The 22,589-nt window shown below is 39.7% G+C and overlaps 1 protein-coding gene across 3 annotated transcripts in view; it reads left to right on the top strand.

The window, feature by feature from the left end:
* The first annotated feature begins 48 nt into the window (after positions 1-48).
* The window catches only part of GPBP1 (GC-rich promoter binding protein 1), a 36,604-nt gene continuing 14,063 nt past the window's right edge, over positions 49-22,589 (top strand). The window contains exons 1-6 of one of the 3 annotated variants that reach the window (XM_014965081.1): positions 49-1,635; positions 2,390-2,457; positions 2,974-3,112; positions 5,045-5,046; positions 13,629-13,638; positions 19,104-19,226. In XM_014965081.1, the coding sequence (XP_014820567.1) occupies positions 19,164-19,226 (63 nt within the window). In that variant the 5' untranslated portion in view covers positions 49-1,635; positions 2,390-2,457; positions 2,974-3,112; ... (1 more) ...; positions 13,629-13,638; positions 19,104-19,163. Of the gene's footprint in view, positions 1,636-2,389; positions 2,465-2,973; positions 3,113-5,044; positions 5,047-13,628; positions 13,639-19,103; positions 19,227-22,589 lie in introns of all 3 variants that reach the window. The other 2 variants (XM_014965082.1, XM_014965080.1) reach the window with 2 other exon arrangements.

Here is a 22,589-nt window from a genome sequence, read left to right as displayed (position 1 = left end):
CGGCGGGGCGGACGGCGGCGGCAGGGGCTCCCGGGAAGGCAGGGCTGAAGCCCCAGCGCCGGCCGAGTCCTGGCGGGTGCCCGCCGCGGTCCCGCTACAAAAGGCCGGTGGCGGCCGGGGAGCTGAGGGTCCGACTGCCCTGTCGCTGGCGGCCGGGCCGTCCCGGGGCGGCCGGGCTTCCCCCGGGGCGGGCTGGGGCTTTCTCCGGCGGCTCCCCCGTCTTCCCCGGGCTCGGTCTGCGCTTCCTCGCCCCGTCCCTGCCCAGCGCCTCCTTCCCGGGTGCTTTTCTGCGGACCTGCTCTTCTTTCCCAATAAAATAAGAAACGCGCCTTTATTTCTTTTCTTTCTCCCTTTTTTCCCTTTCCGTGGGAAGCGAGAGGCAGCGTGGAGCGGTGGGCCGGGCTCTCCGGTGGGGCGGTTGTGGCGGGGTCCGGCTGGCTGCCATCTGCCCGTGCGGTGTTGGCTTCCCTCCGGTGCCGGTTTGCGTGTTGGTGGGGCGCCCCTCCGGGCTTCGGGAGGGGAAAACTGACCCTTCTGCTTCTTCTCACCCTAGGCGGTTTGGATTGCAGAGAGCCCCGGGCGTTTGAAGCCTTTCGCTTCGGCTGGGAGGGAGGAAAAAAAAAAAAAAAAAAAAAAAAAAAAAGAGGTGGAAAGCGACCAGCGGCAGCTGCCTCTTGTGAAAGGGGAGGAATATCAGACGCTGCTCCGGGATTATTTGTTCGAGTCCTTCGTCCTGAAAAGGCTTCTGACACAGTCCGTCTGAGGAGCGACTTGCAAGTTTGCAGTTGTGAGCTTTTTCCTTCCGGCAGTGCTGAGCACTTCACCCTTGGACGTTTTTGTCATCATGGCATGGATACGTGGCTAAATTTACCAACTTCTGAATACTTCAGCTGCCAAAATAAAGTGCTTTATTTCTTTTAAATACTTTTTTTTTTTTTTCTTTTAGGCAGCGTTCTGTCTGAGTCATAGGCATAACCAGTTTTATTAACTGGCTCCAGGATAAATGCAGCCTGAGTCACTGTGTAGACGTCGCTGAAAAGTTTCATGGCAGATATTTTTCTCTTTGTCTTATTTTTTAGATTTTCTGACGTAGCCTTCTGTTATTTTGCAATGAGACCTATTTTCTAAATGAAGAATCTGACAGACGTTTGTTTATCATTTTTTCTTTTATATTTTATTTAATATTTTTGTTAAAAAATGTTGTTGCCAATAAGCAGTATGGAGGTATCCAGATAGCTGTTGTTTACAAATGCATCTGTTACCTGAAGCTAAGAAACGTTCTACAGTTCAGATGTGAAATTTGGATTTTCAGCTTTACAGTTGTTGGTGTAAAAAGTGTATATTTATTTCACCTGGAGCTGATGCTTCATATAGCGATATGTACATGGAATAGACAAGAGAAGAAGCCGTCATAGAAAAAAAGCACTTTTTAAGTCAGAGAGTTGGCAAATTTTGGAAATAGTCTTGTGGAAACTAAGCAAGAAGGATGGGTAGCTGATTCCTGTGAGGCCAGATCTATGTCAAACAGCTACGAATGTAGTATCAACGAGAACTCGGAATATTATCTCAAGGAAAACAAACTGGAAAAATATAAATCGCACAGTACCAACACCTTGTGTAGTACTCTTGGATTCGGTAAGTGTTGTAGTGGGTCATAGATCAATTTATACTTGAATAAACATTTTATCAGTAGAACGGTTAAACCGCTAATGGATACTGCCTAGAGGTTGTTGATTTTTTTGAAAACATTGAAATGAGCTTGCAGAATCTAATTTTTCCTTGCTGCTTTTATTAATGGAATAATTCTTTTAAGAGTTTGAAGAACACATGTACAAGGGGAAATGTGTAGGTAGGAGTGTGATTTTTCTAGGAGATAAAAAATAGGTGCACCTAGCCTGAATTTATAGGTAATCCAGCCTTCACGTTAATATTGAATCATGTGCAATATTAAGCTATTGTACTTACTGAACAAGTCTGCTAGATGGCTTGCACATCTTAGTCTTTCTATTTGTATTAGATGTTTTGTAGCATGAAGGTAGTAATAGTTTTGTTTGATGGTGGGTTTTTTTTTTTTATTTCCTTCCGCTGTTTCTTGTCACTTATGGAAGCCAGATATTTTTAATGTGTTGGTATTTTAAGGTTGGATTCAGAGTAATTTCCTGTACTGTGATGGGAGTGAATGAGCCTGAGTGGTCTGCTTGTACAACATTAAAAAAAACCTTCCACCTTTTTGGAGGGATTCAAACCAAAATCTAGTGGTGAACTAACTAATTTTACATGTTATTTTTAGATTTATTGCTGTCCCCTTCTTCCCATAGTGGTTAAATGTTTCTGAAGATTGGTGTAGTTTAAGCGTTGAAATTAATGTGTTTATAATAATTTTTTGTAGGTTTGCATTCAGCTGAATTGCTACTGCCTCAAAGAAAATTAAGATGGACTGAACAACTTAACTCAAAAGTCAGTGGTAATTTCCCTTAAGTTCTCTCCCCCCTACTCCACCTTGATTATTCATAAAGCCTTAAATAATTAAAGCATTATTGGTTAGACTGTAAACTGAGTGTCTGGTAAAGGTGACACATTTGCCTTAGTCGTCATCTTTTATAAAGTTTTCAGAGCGTCTGCAATACTGAAGTATTAGTAGGAGCGAGCAAAATAAAAGATTTTCTCTAAGGGCAATGCAAAGATGTTTGAGAGTGTGGCTTGTGTTAAAGCCTTGTAGAAAATGTGAAGTTAAGCATGTGAACTGTGTCTAAAGATTACTACTGTGTTCCCCACCACTACCCCGGTACATGGTTTTTTTTACCACAAATGAAAGACTTGCATCTAAATAAGTTTTTTAAACTCTCAGGCTTACTAAAGCAGTTTCATTCTGCATGTTGTCTTGGTAGTATCTAAAAATTGATCTAGCTTTGGTATTTTGCTTTCTTTGGATGGCCTTGCTGTTTTGTTATTTTAACTTCAGTTTAATTTCAGTTTTGTTGTTTTGAAAACTTGGAAACTGTGGAACATGAATAGGAGGCTGTTTCTTGTAATTTCTTGCGGCTGTGGCTTGTGGTTCTTCTGCGTTCAGTGTCAGCGTGGCTGGGGATTGACTGACTGAACTGAGGCACATGTAAAGGAACCAAACCAACAGAATAATGATCTTCCTTATTCCTTTAGTTGGATTAATCTGTGTTTCGTTGGAAAGCATTTGGTAAATGGAAATACTTCAGGTGTGAGTGGCCATTTCCTTTGATTTTTGTCTACTGTATGGTCATAAACAATAGTAATACAAGTCCTTGCTTCTTAACTCATAGAAAAAGTGATGTATCTCTTTTTTTGAGCTATTAGATGTTAGTGCTGTGAGATACTTTCACGTCTTTACAAGAGGCTCTCACTGAAATCAGAGCTGCAGTCCCCACTTACAGTTTTGGATGATGTCTTTATTTGGACTCTTTCCTTTCTGGATGTTTTGAAGAGTTTGCTTTTTAGTTTCATTAAATTAACGTTGTCTTTGCATCTTCCTCCATTCTGGTAGGAGGATTCTTTTTTCTCTTCACTGAGTTTACACTTGGGAAGTGCAGTTGTTCTTATTAGTAGGCATATGTATTTCAGGCTGTGCTCTAAGCAAAATTCCTACTTGGGTGAGGCCCATTGAGGAGAAAATGCCTGGCATGCTGGTCGACTTTAATGCCTTCTTTAGGCTTTTTATTTGTATAGTGTTGACAGTCTCTTAAGAGATTTGCAGACATCTACAGATAAGATCCTTGCCCCCAAGAGCTTAGACTTTAAGCCTTGATGTAAACATAGCTTTTGTACTGGAATAACAACAGTATGGCTCTTTTACCGATGCATTTATTCTGGTAGAATTCTAAAATGGGTATGTTTGTATTGAGAAATTGTCTTGAATGGTGTAGACTGATCTGCTGTGTATGATGGAAGCTTTTAAGAATAAGCAGAGTTTAAACTTGCAGGAAACTTAAGTGGAATTACTTCTGTAAACTGATACAGGGAAATTGTAGTAGATATTTAGCTTTGTTAGTACTTCACAAGTTAATGTACTTTATGCTCCTTTTTTAACCTCTCTTCTAATGAGATGGTTCTGCTTAAAACATGTGGGTAAAACAGCATGACAGTGGTAGTTCATCAGTGACTTGTGGGGAAGTTGCTTTTATTTATTTTTCAGTACTAGGAGTAAGTTCTGTCCTGCAAGGAGAACTATTTGCAGACCTTAGTGTAAACGAACTTCTGGCATGCTTTTTGTTTTGGTTTTTGTAACTGTGTGTGATTGAGCAGTAGTATTACACAGCAACTGGTGATAATACCTTGTGTGGTGCTGTCAGCTCTTCCACAATCACTTCCTTTAATATTCTGGGAAAGAGCTGAAATACACATAATTGTTCTGCTTTACATGCTCAGGATATGTCAAAACCACTACCTTTTTCAACTGCTTTTTCTTACAATCCTGGTGGAGACTGCAAAGTGCAAAAGAATTCCTGGCGATTTTGTTACTTAGTGTATGCTGAGCAGGATGGTGATGTTACTGCACTAACACTTCAGCTTTTGGACTTTGAACCTTGCAAAGGGCAACAGATTAGCCTTTATCCAGCTTTCTGCTAAGTGGCCCTGCAAGTATGCAGGGTTTCAAGCAGAGTGAACCCTGTTGTAGTTAACTTTCAAATATAAAGTTACTCTGTGTTATGAAATAGTTTGCTTCTTTTATTTTACATTTTGGTACAGTGCAAGGTGGAAGAGCTTTTTTGATTAAAGTGGTGATTAAGTTATTCAGAGCACTCACCTTAACTTTGGCTGTATCTAAAAAAATTCCTAAAAGTTGCTTTGATTGTTGTGACATTAATATTTGATTCATAGATGTGTTTTAAGCCCTGTTTCTTGTGAACCATATCTCTATAGATAGATACCCCATCATAAAGAGCAGTGGTTGGGATTTCTAGAACTCCAGTGTCCCTGCAAGTCTGCCGACATTCTAGGTTCTTATGCAGAACAAAGTGTGCTTTAGTTGATTCATTGTCACTTAAGGAACTTGATTCCTATCCCTAAGTAGAAGTGAAGGTGGGTTTTCCTTAGGTTTTTTTTTTGGTGTTTGTTTTTTGCCAAGTCACTGTAGAGCTAGGTTTTAAGGCTGTGGCTGTACTAGAGAATGTGTTGGCTTTAAATGGTTGCAAAATTGACCATTACAGTTTGACTGCGTACACTTCTTATACCTAAGCGTGTCACAAGACTTTGGGAGGTATACAGATTTCACAGAGGACCTTGCTTCTTTCTCAGTGTTCTGCAGGAACCCTTAGTTCTTCTTTTTAAAAGATGAAGGTATATTGAAAAAAAAAAGTTTATTTTATTCTTCCTTATTGTCCAGAGCTAGAATACTCATCGGACGGCTCTGTATTGGATGGTGGGGACAGCAAGACTAAAGCTGGAGCACAATTGAGAAGAAAGAGGCCAGCAGGTCGAGGGAGGTCATCCTGCCCCTCTACTCTCCCCTGGTTTGTCCCCATCTGGAGTACTGTGTCCAGTTCTGGGCCCCTCAGTTCAAGAAGGATAGGGAACTGCTGGAGAGGGTACAGCAAAGGGCCACAAAGATGATTAAGGGCCTGGAGCATCTCTCTTATGAAGAGAGACTGGGGGACTTGGGTCTTTTTAGTCTAGAGAAGAGAAGGCTGAGGGGGGATCTGATCAGTGCTTATAAGTACTTAAAGGGAGGGAGTCAGGAGGATGGGGCTGGTCTTTTCTCAATGGTGCCCAGTGACAGGACAAGAGGAAATGGGCACAAACTTGAGTATAAGAAGTTCCACCTAAACGTGAGGAGGAACTTCTTTACTGTGAGAGTGGTAGAGCACTGGAACAGGCTGCCCAGAGAGGTGGTGGAGTCTCCTTCTCTGGAGACATTCAAAAACCACCTGGACAAGATCCTGTGCAACCTGCTCTAGTGTGGGACGAGGCCTGAAGAGCAGAACCCCGAATACTGCTCAATCAATAAGCAGGGACGTGTCCTATCCAGGCGCTCTGAGGCTCCCTCAGCGTCTTAGTTGTTCATGTTCCTGGGGGCTTCAGAAGTTTGCTGATCAGAGAGATGGTCGGAGTCGTCACTCGATGATTGTGCCAGGGATTCATGAAAGGGTTGCACGTTCTTCGTGGGAATCCACCTGGGACCTTTTTCTGTGGAGACACAAGCATAACTTCTTCCCCACGTAACAAAAGCATATGGTCCCATGATCTTACCTGTTTCTGGGTCATGAACCAACACCGGGGCTTTAATTTGTGCTTAAAGTGAAACATTTGCAATAAAATGCCGAACTATGGGGAATGAGGAATTCTGGTAATGTGGGTCACACCCCAGGAGTCAAGAAAGGCTTTCGTTGCAGTTGAGACATATGCAGGGCTGTTGTCCATTTTTATTTGAGAGGGTATGCCCGAGGTGGCAAAAGCATGCATCAAATGTTTGCGGATGTCAAGCGCCTTCTCCCCTGTGTGGCAAGAAGCAACCAAAGCACCTCAAAAGGTGTCAATGGAGGAATGTACATATTTCAATTTACCAAACTCCGGCCAATGCGTAATGTCCGTTTGCCACAGCTGTAAGCTCTGTAGTCCTCTGGGATTGACCCTGGTAATACAAAAAGTCCTGACAATGTTGCAGATGATCTTCCAAACAATAGTGCTTGTGTTCTAGGGGGTAAAGGCCCCGAGACATTTGTTGACAATAGGTGAACCGAGGAATCGAGTAACGTTACTGTGTGGGAGGTTGCCAGGCCCAATCCGGCACTACTGGCTGTTGCTGGACAAAGACTTGAGGCACTGCTGCTTCCCTCCATGGGGTTGGAACGTCGGCTGCGGTACTTGTGTCTGCCCGCGTCGCTGCCCTGTGCTCCGTGGTCGCTTTCCCTGTATCGGTTGGCCCTGGAAATCATACTTAGACTGACACTGATTAGCAAAATGACGTCCTTTTTGGCATCTTGGGCAAATCCCAGGGGCTTGAGAGCTGGCCACTCCATTCGTTACCAGGCAATTCCTTTTCAAATGGCCTGGCTTACCACAACCGTAACAGTTTCCCATGCCTGATGGACCTTTCATGGCCGCAAAGGCAGCAGCCATAACCTTGAACTTGTGATCCACAGTGCCGATCCTATTACAAGCTTCCACCATTTCAATCAATGTGGGATTCGGATTAGGAAGAGATTTCAATAGCTTTTTACAATCAGCATTAGCATTTTCAACAGCCAGCTTCAACAATAGTATTTCCTGAGGCTCCGTGTTGTCTGTTTGACATTCCAAAGCCTGTTTCAGTTTGTCGATAAACTGCATGTAAGGCTATTGGGGTCCCTGAGTGATAGTGGTAAAGGCTTTCTGCGGTTTCTGTGCCTGAGCCTCCGTGTTGTCTGTTTGACATTCCAAAGCCTCTTTCAGTTTGTTGATAAAGTGCATGTAAGGCTCTTGGGGTCCCTGAGTGATAGTGGTAAAGGCTTTCTGCGGTTTCTGTGAGTTGGGGATTTTAAGAAAAGCCTTTTTTGCTTCTTCGCGGGCCACCTCGTGAGTTGGGGATTTTAAGAAAAGCCTTTTTTTGCTGCTTCGTGGGCCGCCTCAAGAGCCTCCCGGGGGCAGTCTCAAGGTTGAGCTGCTGGGTGCGAGTGCTGACCTGTACCGGTAAGGTGCTCCATGGTCAGCGCAGCCAACGCAGCGTTATTATGAACCACGTATGTAAGAAGGAGTGCCTGAAGTCCCCTTCTCCAGTGTGATTCCCATAGCGAGTATTGAGTCAGAGTCAGTAACAACTGTGCTAGATATTTTAGATCATGAGGAGTCATAACATATGTGTCAAACACGGAAGACAACAGACTCGCAAAATAAGGTGAAGAAAGCCCATGCTCGGTGACGGTACGGCACAGTTCCTTAATAACCAGAAAAGATAGGGCTTCCCACTCTAGGTAGACCCACTCCGTTGGGGGGGGTTGGACTTGATGATGTCCAGAGGTCCCTTCCAACCCCATATGATTCTATGAAAGAGGCTTCAGCTGAATTGTTCAGAACTTTTTAATGTTTGTTGAAATAGTGGGAGAGAAGACCTTAAAGGTTCAGCTCTCTTTCCTTTTATTGGAGGTGTGAGTTTGACAATAAATTTCAGAGAACCAAAGAACTTGAGAGAATTGCCATACCCGGACTTAACTTTGTTTGTAAATTACATGTCCACAAACTGACTTCTACGCTCTAGTGTAGCAGGGTGGTGGTGTTGGGGGGAGTGCCATACACACTTTGCCTTCCCAGTGTTAAAATGTTGGCTGTAAAGATTTAGACCTACTCTGTTGTGGCTGTGAATTTACATGTAGAGAAAAGAAAGGGAATAAATAATTTTCAGTTCAAGTACTTGTCATGCTTTTGCAGCAATTTGTGACCAGTAGAGATGCTTCCATTTTCCGAAACTCTTGTTTGGAATTAGGATTTTAATATTATCTTCTGTTTTATTAACGTGCAAAGTTTGGATTGCAAAACTTGAAAAGGGAGTGCCATACACACTTTGCCTTCCCAGTGTTAAAATGTTGGCTGTAAAGATTTAGACCTACTCTGTTGTGGCTGTGAATTTACATGTAGAGAAAAGAAAGGGAATAAATAATTTTCAGTTCAAGTACTTGTCATGCTTTTGCAGCAATTTGTGACCAGTAGAGATGCTTCCATTTTCCGAAACTCTTGTTTGGAATTAGGATTTTAATATTATCTTCTGTTTTATTAACATGAAAAGTTTGGATTGCAAAATAACTTGAAATTAGCTTATTTACATTTGTTCAAACTAAATGGATCACAAAATAAAGAAGATGTCTGATAAGCTGTGTCTTTAAAAGAGGAGTGAAAATTGAGATGTATAGAGTTTAAACAAAAGTATTGTTTAAAGCTTACACTTACCATCTTCAAATTAACATTACTCTTGACTAGAGATAAGAGGGAAGGTTCTGTTATCACAAGAAATTTTTTTATTAAAACAAAATGTGTTTTGTGGCAGAAGGAGAAACTCCTGCTGGAGTAGGTTGTTTTAAGGGCCTGCTTAGTTTGAGGAAAAAATCCTGAACATTTCTGTTTATGAAGAAGAGAGACTGCATAGTCCGATGGCTAGGACTTGTGAAATATAGTTTCTTTGCCTAGTTCAGAGCAAAACTTTGCAGTAGTTTTTGTATGGCTGATGCTCAATAGGTGAAGGTGGCCCATGATGGAGGAACTGAAGGGTCAGTTTTTTCTGTAGCTTGGTTATTCCAGAGTAGCTCTGTTTTAGTAAGAATTTTGCCTGCTGCTGCTTCAGGAAAAAAAAGCCCCAACAAACTGACCTTCACAAATACCTTTCTCTCTGTGTTGTCATAAAATGCAGTATAGTTGGCGTTTGGCATATCTTTGATGGTAAACATTCAGTTTTCATTTCCTACCAGAAAATGGTGTCTCTCCTTTCCCTTCTTGTTAGATAGTCACTCTTTCCTAAGATGTCATATAGACTTGCTTATTGGACCCCTCTGAAATTTATATATATATATGCTTTGTTTGACTTCCTGACTCAATAAGAATTTGATGTGCTTGCTCATTAGCAAGGAAGTAAAGAAGCAGCAGTAGCAACAAACTTGAGACACTGGATAATACACCCTTTTTATTTTTTTTCTACTACAATAACACTAGTATACTTTAATTTGGATGGCTTACAACCTTCTTTTATCCCATTTATGAATATTATACTAAAAAATTACGGTGACAAGGTGAGAGTGGGTTGTCAAACAAGTGTGTAGCCGAGGAGTGGAGTTAAGATACCCACCTGTAGCTTGTGGAGTGCTCTACTTACGGTAATAAAAAATTACGGTGACAAGGTGAGAGTGGGTTGTCAAACAAGTGTGTAGCCGAGGAGTGGAGTTAAGATACCCACCTGTAGCTTGTGGTGTGCTCTACTTACGGTAATAATAATCTGTAAGGCATTAGGTGAAAGGTCATAGAAATGTGCCATTTAAATATGCATACATGTTAATTTTAGACTTTCCTGAATACTATGAATATGCATGTGCTTTTAACATTTATTCTGTTGATGGATTTCTCTATGCAAATCAATAGACTGAATTTTTAAACTTCAGGGAGCATCAAGAAATTTGAATTCATATCTACCTTCTAACTTTGGGAATTCATGGTTTGAAGCTTCTGTATTTTTTCTCTGTTAATAACTTTATCCTCTGCTCACAGGCTTCAGGTATTCCTAGCTTTTTGAGTTTACATTGCCTTTTATTTTAATCATCTCCTGACAATGCCTGAAATACCCAGTGTCACAGAAACTGTTTCCTGTAAAATAATATAGGCTATACAGAGAGAAGTTTAGAAGCTGAAAATGCAGAACATTTTTTCTTGTCATTAGCTTTTGGTGTGATGAGTTCAGCTGTCATGGTTTCTTTTCCTAATTTTTAGTATTATTTTAAATATTATTTAATATTTAGTATTATTTATTAGCTGGTTTGTGTTTTTTTCCTATAAAATTTGCATCAACTCCATTTAAATTGGATGTATTTATTGGTATGGTAAATCCCTAAGGGGACCAAAAGCATACAATATTTTAGTAAATTAAGTTTTTACATTACGGGTGTTTTGGTTATTTTATTATTATACTGACCAGACTTTTCCTTATTATATGTTATATATATTATATGTCTATTACATTATTATTACGTCACCATTTTTATCTGTTTCTTCATGCTAGGACATTCTGAAAAATCAAAGCTGTTTTTATTTATTCTGGCAGTTCAGACAAATAGGGTTACCAAACGTATCTTGCTGGCAGTAATGAAACCTGTCTTAAATAGTGAAGACAACATTCTGGGCTAGAGAAATATTTTTGTGTTGTACACTTGAAGAGACCTCCCTGAAGCTGGATCTCTTCAGTACCAGTGGGACTCTTTCCTCTGCCAGCTAGATACTGGCTAGACGAGTTGAACAACATGCCCTTAAAATTGGGTGGGGACAGTCTCTGATCTCACATCCCTGTCATCTTAAAGTTCTGCTGTGCTTTTTTCTCCACCCTCAGTGGGGAAAGCATCAGGTTAGGGAACACTTAAATACGATATACGTCAATCCACCGGGCTCGACAGGATGCTCCCATGAGTGCACAGGGAGCCAGCTGATGTCATTGCAAGGCTATTCCTTATTACCTTTGAGAGGTCTCATGGGCATTGGGAGGGGCTCTTGAGTACTGGAAGAGAGCCAGTGTCAATCCTGTCATCAAGAAGGGTAAGAAGGAGCATCCACGAAACTCCAGGCCAGGCAGCCTCACTTCAGTCCATGGGAAGGTGGTACAGCAACTAACCCTGAAAACCGCTTCCAGACACATGGAGGACAGGAAGGTGAGTGGGAGCAGTGAGAAATGGCTTTAGGAAGGGGAAGTCCTGCTTAACCAAGCTAATAGCCCCACAGTGGTGTGGTAGATGAATGGAGAGCAATGGATGGTGTTCATCTTGAGTTCATTTGAGCTTTTAACGTTGTCTTCCATGCCATTGTTGCAGAGAAGCTGATAAGGTATGTGTAGAGAAGTGAAGGATGAAGTGTATCAAAAACTGGCTGAGTGGCTGGGCCCAGCTCATCAGGGTTGTGATCAGTGGCACAAAGGCCATTTGGAGGAAGCCATTATTATTATACCCCAGTGTTCAGTACTGGGGCTTGTACTGTTTAACCTCTTCATCAAAGTCCTAGATAATGGGACGTTTTGCCCTCAGCAAGTTTGCAGATGATGTGGGGGAGTGGCTGGTGCAGGATATGTTTGTGCTGCCATTCAGAGGAACCTGGACAGAACAGCAAACTGGACAGAGGATCCTCATGAAGTTCATCAGAAGGAACATGCTAAGTCCTCCTCCAGGCAGTAGTAGCTGCATAGGCCAGTACTTGCTGGGGTCTCACTAGATGATCAGCAGCTCTGCAGAGAGGGACCTGGGAGTCCTGTTGGACAACAAGCCAACCATAAGCCAGCAGTGCATTTTCAAAACAAATAAGGCCGACATCTCCCTGGGCTACATTAGGAAGAGTGTTACCAGCAGTTTGAGGGAGAGGTCATCTTTTTCCTCTACTCAGGCCTGGTGAGACCACTTGTGGAGCACTGTGTCTCCTGACAGGCTCCCTGGTACAAGTCAGATACGGATTTACTGGAATGAGTTCAGCAAAGGACCACAAAGGTGATTAAGGAACTGGAGCATCTTTCCTATGGGGAAAGGCTATACTCTTTCTGATCTTCTAAGGAGGTATGAGTTGGTCCTCAGTCTTTCAGAACACTCTCTGGATGTTATAGTTTATTTTTTTCAGAAGATACTTTCCAGATTTAAAATTAGTAAGCCATCAAACTCTCATTTTTCTCATGTAAAATTCTGTGAAGGTGGAAACAACGAGGGAGACTTTTATCTTTGTTAATGCTATTGATGGGGCCACAGGCTGTTGGCACAATAGACAGTATGCCCTCAAGAGGATGTTACAAGGTAGCAATGCATTGCTGCAAAGTGATGCTTTTAAAGTTCATAACCCTGTCTGTGATAAATTTGAGTAGTGTTGAGACATTCCTCCTCTCGTCTGCAATGGGTGTGGACCTGAGGAAAATAAAAGGTAGGATTACCTGGTTTTGCACTTGATTCTTATAAGTTGCAAAATTGTTATACTCTTTATAACAATTAATTTATTTTAATTTTAACAATTAAAGTTAAATATATTAAAAGTATGATACTGAATGCATTTCCTGTAGTTAGAGCTACTTGAAGCAAATAATGAAAGTAGTCTCAAAAAAATCATAGCAGTTAAATGTGAATGTATATTACCTTAAATATCATAGTCCTTTCAGGATTCTGTACTTTGGTAGTCAGGCTCGTTTTTTCTTATTTGACCTGTTTATAGAAAACAAAACATGGAACTGACATTCGGAGTGCTTTAATTACACTTGCTTGCTCTGCTCTCTGCCCTTGCGATATCCCAGATAATTTCTTTCCCCTGTCAGTGTGCTCTCTTGTCCACTTACTCAGCCAGTGCAGAGATTCCCCTGGAGTGAATTCTCATGGGAGTCGCTTTTCCAGCTCCTAAAGGGTACTACACACTTCCAGGTGCTGCATGGTTATTTTTGGTGTTGTGTGAGTAGACAAACAGAGAGAGAGAGGGTTTCTAGTGCTGTGGTGAATGGAAGTGAAGCTGGAAGAAATTCCAGATAAAGGATTATCTTTATAAGGGAGCAGGAGTGATCACTTAAATTATTTTTTGTGTAAACGGTTTATTCCAGACCTCAGTAGCCTTTGGTTTTTTAATGGTATGTTAAGGCCAGGTTGCAGACGTTTCTAAAGTAAATCACTGTTATTCCACTGCGTTAGCAGGAGCAGAATAGGAGACATTATAGAAATTTCTGGTGTTTGAAGGAAGTCAGGTTAGATCATAAATGTTGCAATGTTTGAGCTAGAGACTTTTTTTTTTTAGTTATTATTATTTCAAAGCTTTGTCAGGTCTGATTGTTTCTAACATTTTATAGATGCCTAGCATAAAAAAAAAGTCTGTTTTCTTGCCTTATCCTTTTGCTCCATAACTTTTGGCAGCACAACTGCAGCTAAGTGAGTTAATAAATGCACCCAGTTCTGTCTGTAGTGACTCTACAGTTGCCCTGTCTGTAGGGAGGCACATTCCATGAGACTGGAATGTGCCTGTGCTGTATTCCCCATTTTTGATGTATCTTGACAAGATACCAGATGGACTAGCAGGTGCTTGCTAGGGCTCGGCACTGTGCTTAGCCTGTGATGCTCTTGGGTATCACTAGTAGCTAGAAACGACTGCCACATACTGTCAGTCTGCCTGTTTGGTGAACTCATTCAGGAGTGAATGAGGATGAAATCTGTAACTTAAATAGTTGTGGTGGCAGGAGTCCCTAATTTAGCACAAATAGTATGAGAATGAACAAGCATCTCTTTTTTTTTCCTTTTTTTTTTTTTCTCCCCCCGGTACCTCCTCCCCCGTTAAACATGGGGGGGAAAAAAAAGAGATTTTTTTAAAAAAATATTTTTACTGCAATAAGTTACATATATTTTATTAATATATGAGAAATTGTGTGTGTTAAATCTGGGATGTATTCTGTAGTTTGTTCAACTTGATCTATGTATTTCATGCCCCTGTTTTATGTGCATGGAGGTTTTTAGCTTACAAACAAGCTTTGCAAACAAAACTTAAATGTTAGTTATTTTGTCTGTTCATGTTTTGTCCTGATAGTACTGAATTTAAGGTTACAAATAATGTGAAAATTGTAGTCTAAGATGAAAGTTGAAGAAACACTTTGCTACAATGATCTGAAAGCATATTAATCTGAAAGTTCATGAATACAGGGTGTTTTCTGCTTTTGTACTATATTGAATTCTATCTGTGTTATTGCAGTGGCTTTCTGCTTCCCTTTTCTCAGCATGTTACGTATTTTTCTAAAACAAAGACAATATATTAAATTTTCCCAAATACTCTTCAGATGACACAAATCTGTTTGTTTAAAAAGTAGTGTTTCCAGCCACTTCAAAACTGGTGAAAAATAGTTTCTCTCACAAAAGGATCTTATTGACTCAACCATAAAAAAACCCCAGCAGCCCAACCTTTTTTTGATGTTGATTAAGCATACTTGGTGCAACGTTCTTACTTCAGCTGCTGATGTGGCTCAAAGTGGATGACCGAGTTATATTTATGACAAATCTTTTCACTGTGCATTGTTTGGAACCAGCTGTTCTTTATTCCGTGGCATTTACTGCCTTGTTATTGAAGATCATACTTCGCAAAACCGTATAATTAAATTTTATATAATTGAGCATTGGAATAACTATTGCATGTTACCTGAAACAAAATGCTTTACAAAATTCTCTCAGATCCCCCCCAAGAATTAAAATTTAAGGATGGTGTTTGGGTTTTTTTTTTTTTGTTTGGTTGGTTGGTTGTTTTTCTTTTTTCTGTGAACTATTCTATTACCCACAACACAGCAAAACGTAAATTTTATCTAAACTTCTGGAAGACTATTTTCTGAAGTCACTACAACACGGTACTTGAATCAAACACCAGAGGCTATTGCTGAGATGAGACTGAATATTTTGACCACTCTGATTAAAGAAATTTAATTGCGTTTGAGTGTTACCAGTGTAAGGATAACAATATTTCAGCATCTTTTTCTTAATTCCTAGAATTCCTAGAATTGTGCTGCTCTGCCTCAGCAATAGACAACCTGAGCTTTTATCATGCTTTGGTTGAGGAATGGCGGGCATATTTTGAGTTTGTGCTGCCAGGGAATGGTGACTTAAAACATTCAGTGTTAAATTCTGGGCGTACTCCTTCGTTACCAGGAGAGTTTCTGAAAGCAGCAGAATTGTATTTGGCTCTGATTAATGCTGAGAGTAGAACAGCTGTTCTGTCGGTGTTAATGAACAGCGGTTGATCCGTTCTGTAGTGTGTACATAAGAGAAGGCTTGCTAGCAGACAAATGGGTTCTTCATGTCTGTCAGTATAATTAAAGCAGTGTGTTGTAATTGCTTGTACGGTGCATGCTACTTACTTTTCTATTCAAATACTTTAAGTATGGTGTTTTTTTTAAAATTATTTTTTTAATTGAAAGGTATTTCTATGTTTATGAAAGGCAGAAGTGTTCTTCTAAAGTAAATTGCTGATCAATGTTACTTATTTGCCGTCGTGGCTCCCCAGTCTTTCTGCTGGCAGCTTTTGTTTGATGTCAAACTAGGAAGAACGTACAAGCGAATTTCTAAAGAAGTCTTCAGTATTTTTATTAATAAAGTCAATAATGAAATAAGAGTGTATGCTTATGAGATCTGTGTATAGTATGAATCTGAACAGAAGCTGCAAGTGCTTTGAGGGACGCAGAATGCAGAAATGTCTCTGACTTCCAGAGATAGCTTAGGTAATGGATGTATATGGCACGAGGAAAGACTGAGGTCAGATCTGGTAGAGGGAACCTTTCTAGTGATGGGATGTGTTGCAGAGTAACGCGGTAGTCTCAGTTGTTGGTCTAATTAAAGTTGGAAAGCAAGCAAGGAACAAACTGGTGCTTGGCAGCCACAAAGGGTTTTTAGCGTAGTAAACCCTGCCTGTGGCAGCGGAGTGGTCTTGCTGACATCTTGTTCTCACTTCTTGTGATCTGTTTTCGGTTTACCAAAAATATCTTCCTGAGAATAGTGAGTATCCTAAAGCTGTTGAATATTTGCCAGATCATCAAAACAGAGCTCGTGCTTGTAATGAAAATGTTTTTATATTAAAATACGTTCTAGGACAAACTTGTTGGCAATATCAGAAAGCTAGCATCTGTAAGAGTATTTGTGAAGCTTGGTAAAACATGGAATTGGCAACTTAAGGCTGGGTAGCCTATATACTCTAAAAGTTTTTTAAAAAGATGTTACTTTCTTGCTGTTTGTTTCCCAATTTAACTAGGGGTAGAGTGTTTGTGCTATTAGAAGTTACTAAGGTTTTTTAATGAAAATACTCGATTTTTCCACATCTAATTTCCAGATCAATAATACATACAATCAGATGAGACAAAGGGTTTTCTTGACTTCAGTGGTGTGGAGGTCGATATCCTCAATAGAATCATAGAATCGTTTGGGTTGGAAGGGACCTTAAAGATCATTTATTTCCAATCCCCCTGCCATAGGCAGGGACACCTTCCACTAGGTCAGGTAGTTGCTTTTCTTGGTAGTCTTTAACCGTAAACCTGCCAAATTGGCCAGCTGTAGTTGTAAAAATACATCTGTGCTTTGTTACTGCTGTTCTTTTATCAAAACTAGTGGAAGAATTAGGCCTAAAAGAGTTTGTAGAATTAGGCCTAAAAGAGTTTGTAGAATTAGGCCTAAAAGAGTTTGTAGAATTAGGCCTAAAAGAGTTTGTAGAATTAGGCCTAAAAGATTTACAGTTTGCTGCTGACTTTGCACTTAAAGTATTGTGTAGTTTTGGCCTAGGCCTCCGTCTTTACCACTTTGACTCATCTGTCAGAGCAGCACCATCAAAAACTTTTTTAGAGCTTTTAGTTGAAGTACTGAGAACATGAGGAAGACTTGAATCTGCTTGTAGAACAATTTTTGTGGGAAGAAATACATACCCAGTATCAATGAGCTGTGGACAAAGCTCTCTTAAAAACACCTTTATAGTCCTCGGTACATTGTGACAAGAGCCCTGCATTTACAGGCAAAAGATACGTTAGTGAGTTAAGAATAAACTCTTTCCATGGCAGTTGGATAAATAATAGTGTTAGGAAGCTTGACTAGTTTTTTAAAAACGATAAATTGGATTTATTAAGAAATCACAGTTTTAGTGCCTTTGTTGTCCCATAGCTACTAGCTGATTCACCAATAACTTGGCAATACTTCTTAGATCCTTTGTTATGTTCTTACTCAGTATAAGCTAATGTCTCCCTTTGTTCTTGAGAGTGTAAGTGCCTTGGTCTGACAACTTTGTTGTTGTTGTTGTGCTGATATTTCAGTATTGATACCTGTCCTGATTCTTTCATGATTTCAAGATTTCATGATTCCCCTGATTGGAGATGAGAACTGTATCTGAGGGAAGGAGAAAAAAGTAATTTTCTTGCTGCAGTCTGCTCACATTTAATCTGCTGTTTCTTAATTTAGCATCTCTTGTATTGGTTCAGCTGTAAACATACACCTTTTGCTGTTTCTGTATCATTGCTGAACATGATTAATCAGTAAGGGTGAACTTGATTCCTGTTAAAAGCCATTTTTGTGACTCTAGAACTTCTTCACTTGTTTTTTACTAGTCTGACATAATTGGATTTGTTAGAAGATGTCACTGAAAATTTTGTTGAGGTTAATTTAGAAGAGAGTGGATGACTTCAACAGAATAATTTATAGCAAGCTATTTGGGTGAGACATACCTTTAAGCATATCTCTATTTAATGATAGTTAATTTTGTGCATCTTACATTACTGTTGAACTCTGGTTTTGGAGGTATCTAAAACCCCAAGTATGAGCTCAAGGCACACAAAAGAACTGGCAGCTCAACTAACTGCAGTTTAAAACTTACAAATCTGTTAGACTTTCTTTTAGAAGCTGTAACAGTCTTGTCTGTCACTGGAAGTCTCCAATAGCCTGGTTCAGGCCAGAATGCAACAATAATTATAGGTTACCGGGTTCAGATTCCACAGCTCTTACTTACTGATGTTACAACAGCTTTAGATTAAAGTGAGCTACATCTATGCTCTCTAACGTATCTGCACGCACTGTTGTGCAGAGATGTAGAATACAGGTTTATTTGGGTCCCCGTATGAAATATGTGTGGGTGTTTTGTCATGTTTTCACTGGCTGGATTTCTAATTGTGTGTATATCATACTTAATGTTTTTGAATCATTGACAATTTTACAGTGTCTAGCTGCAGAACATGATTCAGATACCCATATAAGTCAGGCAATTTTTCATCCATTTCTTTCGTTTCTGTGCTATAGTTCAACTTCAGGAAATACATAGGTCACATTATCTTGCATTCTCTTGCTTTTTGAGTGATGTACTTGTGGTGAGAGTGGGAGATAGAAATGTATTCTTGGGTTTTAATCTTAATTTGAGTCTTGACACTGTTTCTGGACATGTAGACTCCATTTCCTTTGAACCTAGAGATAACATGGGTTTTGTGGTGGCCCTGAGCATCTTATTTTTTTTTTTCATGAGGAACCTCAGTATGGCCTGTGAGACTGTTAGTTACTAATTAAAAAATCAGCTTCTAGGAAGGTAATGAAAAAGCTTCTAGAATACATTCTAAACAGTACCAGAAACTATTTAAACAAGCTAATTTTGCCACATCTTTGTGGATCAGACCATACACAAGATGCTTCATCCCATGTATAAGAGGGAACAAAGGAGAAAATGTTCTAGTTTTATTTTCAAGATACCTGTGATATATTTGATTAGTGCTAATAAAAGCACTAGTTTGATTGTGCTAATAAAAGCACAAATGTGATGCTCTAAACGAGATGAGGATAGTTAGATTCTAAACCAGATCTGTTTGAGAAAATAATACTGGAAAACAGAAGGGAAATAATGACCAAAACACGCCACGTGTAATCCTCTTGTAATGTAAGCATCTGAAAAGTACTCATTTCTTGTATTTCCAATTGCAGGGACTTGCCATGAGGTGCTGAAGCCTTGTTTCATTGATTCGGAGAGACTGGACCTAAATGGCGCAGCATGACTTTGCTCCAGCCTGGCTTAATTTTCCTACTCCACCATCATCAACAAAGGTATATTCTTTGTTGTTCTTTTGAACAGGCACTCATTATTACAGAAGTCAAAATACAACTTCAACCATAGTAAAAATGCAAATCTCTTCATGAATAGGGTGATAACAGATGATATCTGGATGATATCTTTTTGTCATGATTTAAGTAGTTGTACTGTAGTTGTCGGATCGTACCTCCAGTAGAGTCTTTTGCTTGAGCAGCTGAGTTCATGGAAGGAAGCATGTGCCTGGCCTCATTATCAGAGCTGCTGTTGGATTCAGATTGGCTTCCTTAGGAGTTTAAAATGAGGTAATGTATTTTGTGCTAGAAATACCAAGACAGGGGCATGTGTTTGATGTTCTTGCTTCTGATTTTGCTCTGTGTGCTATACTTTTTACAGAAATGTGATTCTATCATCCAAGTGATTTAAAAAAATGGTTTTGAAATAGGCCTTCAGAAATGGCTCTTGAGTTGCTAGTGGGATGCTTGTTACCACTGGTGAAGTGGGGCACTTTCAAATAGCTGTGCATCTTCACTCTGGTGAAGACTACTGTTACTCAGTTTATACAATAGGATAGTTAGCCTGGAAACAGGAAATAGCAATCTCTGAATTTTTAGGATTTATGAATATTCTAGGAATTCCTGAGTATGTCTTTCTCATAAATGTTTCTTTTTTTTCTGGCCTGTCCTTTACTCTCTTAATTTGTGCAAATGCAGAAGCAGGGGCAGCACTGGATATTCAAACTCCTGTCATCTGTTTCTCTATCTGTAGGCCTGTGTTCTTTGTTATAATCTTTTGAATGCAATATCCATATCTGCAGCTATGAGAGTGGCATTGCCTTACTTTAATGTATTTCTGTAAATTTCCTGCTGTCTTCCATGTCCGTGGGAGACATTTAACCTTTATAAACCTAGGGAAATAGGCTTGTCCTATTGTTAAATGCACAGTTAACCATCAGTTAGTTGTATTCCTGTTGCTTTGCTTATATATGTCTACACACACATGAATGCATTTTTTTAGTCAGGCCATTGAATGGCCTTATTCATATTGTTCTATTTATTATCTTGCTTCTGCACTGACCTACCTAGCTTCTTTATTATAGTATAGTCTATTAGCAACGTTCAGTTGCTCTTCTGGGAACATCAGGCCTATCTGTTCCAGGATGGTTTCTGTGATCTGTTTGTTTTCGTTCCACTTGATTTCTGATATATTCAACTCTTTTGATCTGCTTTTTTCAAATTTAAAGCATCTTCAATTAGAAAAGGAATCAGAGCTTAGTTTAACATGGTGTCACAAATTACAAAACAATCTTCACCACATATTTCAAGAATCTGGTGGAAAAGCTTTATCTGTATGCTCAGAGTGTCAATATAGCAGGATAAAAGTAAGTCAAGAACTACTCCAGTAACACTGGAATATGTTTGAGCTATGGGTTGTATTTGTCACCTCATTCCTGAATTGTGGGAACCTTCATTGCAAAAATGTGTTGTGCATCCTGTTTCCTTTCATGATTCCTTGCCTTAAGGAATTTAGATAGACTTTCCTTATCTCTTTCAAAAACTCAGTAGTTGTATGCTTTACCTATTACAGTCTTTGTGCTTCATTGTTTGAATTGCAGCTTATTTCCTTGTCTTAATTCCTCCCTCAGCGATCAGTGTTCTGTGATGCACAAGACAGGTCTCAAATATGGTGATCCTCTGTCCCCCTCATTTCCTGGAACAGATTTTTATTTTGCTTTCCATATATCAACAAAGCAGCTGAAGAGAAGAGCCAATAAGAGGGATGGAGATGAAGAGGAAGGATAGGGTGAGGAAGACAGAGTGTCTCTTGTCTCATGGAGAATGGAGCTGGGGTGAGGCTGTGGTATCAACAACATTTAGACTTGAAAAGGAGAAACTGAGCTCTTCCTGGTCAGTTTTTATTTCCCTGAAGAGGAACTTTTGGAATTGAAATTTAGGAGCATAGTTTCCCTCTCAGTCCTGGAAGCTGTGGCTTTCCCTTACGTAAGTAAAGGCTAGCTTTAGAAAAACTGCCAGAAAGCTGGGACTGTGAATGAGCTTTCTTAATGACTTATACACAGATTATGGCTTTACTGAAATCTGTCTCACCTGTCACTGATGATTAGCTCTTAAGAAGAAGATTGTTGTATCATCTCCCTGTCAGTTATAAAGCAAAGTTCACTTAAATAGCTGAGTGTCCATTTCTTGGTAGCTTTAGTTCAGGTCTGGAACTACTATATTCGTGTCAGTGCACTTTTGCAGTTGGGCAGATGGAAATGGGAAGGTGTTGTGAATAGTGAAGCCATCTTGGGATGTGTTGAGAGATAATAGTTGTTTAGCTTAAATAAGTAAATTTTAAGTAGAATAAATTACTTTGGGTTATAATATGGTGTGATTTATGCTGTTTGCCTAGCTTTACTTAGCATAAATAGCTAGATTTGCTGAAGACTTAGGCTGCAGTAGAGTTAATTTTCTTAGTAATTTTCCTGGCAGCTGACTTTGTGCTGTGTTTAGTCTTTTAGTATGAGAAAAACATTGATGAAACATTGATGATTTCATCTCTGAAGGTCCCTTCCAACCCCTACAAGTCTTTGATTCTGTGATGGTAGCTTTTTTCCCTAAGTTTTGGACTTTTCAGTTTCCCATGTTCTGCCAGTGAGCGCTAGTGCACAAGAATCATAAACCAGAAGATAAGGAGCTTCCATCCATCAGCAGAGACCGCGAATCAACAAGATAAGAGCAGTCAATGGTCTGCCTGGAGACAGAAAAAGAATCCAGCAAGGTGTTAGAAGACCTCAGTCCAGAAATCACCATTGGACTAAAGACATGTGAACAGCATGAGAAGAGACCATGTTAAGCAATAAGACTACTTCTTATACTTCAAAAACCTGTGTTACTTTCTTTCTTGGCTTGCTGAACCTAGTCAGATAACTTCTCAACTTCCAGAAATTGCCAATAGGTTTTCTGTTGATCACAAAGTTTACTGTCATCTCTGCCACAAGAGGCTTGATAGACTGATACCTCCATCATGTGGGCAAAGTGCAAACTGCATGATCTTTGCACACAATTTAGAGACTTTAGATTCATTATTTCATGTACAAATCAAACACTATGTTCAGGTATACTTTGTAAAAATGTGATTGTTCTTCAAAGTTCATAGAAAACGAAAGTGAAAATCCAAAGGCAATATTGGAAGGTTGTCATATGTAAATGAACACATGAACCTATCTTCTAAAATTTCATCTATGGTAAATAGATCTGGAGCTTTCTGAAATTTTTGGCAGCTTATTAAAAATTTGTTTATAAGGATTCATATTTTACTTAAATATTGAGATTCATTATGATAGTTTTTGAACTACTTAGATCTTCTAATAGTTTCTTGTG

This window comes from Calidris pugnax, unplaced genomic scaffold, assembly GCF_001431845.1.
Source record: "Calidris pugnax isolate Ruff unplaced genomic scaffold, ASM143184v1 scaffold273, whole genome shotgun sequence".
NCBI lineage: Eukaryota > Metazoa > Chordata > Aves > Charadriiformes > Scolopacidae > Calidris > Calidris pugnax.
Note: the sequence above shows the minus strand (reverse complement) of the source record. Positions and strands in the feature narration are given on the sequence as shown.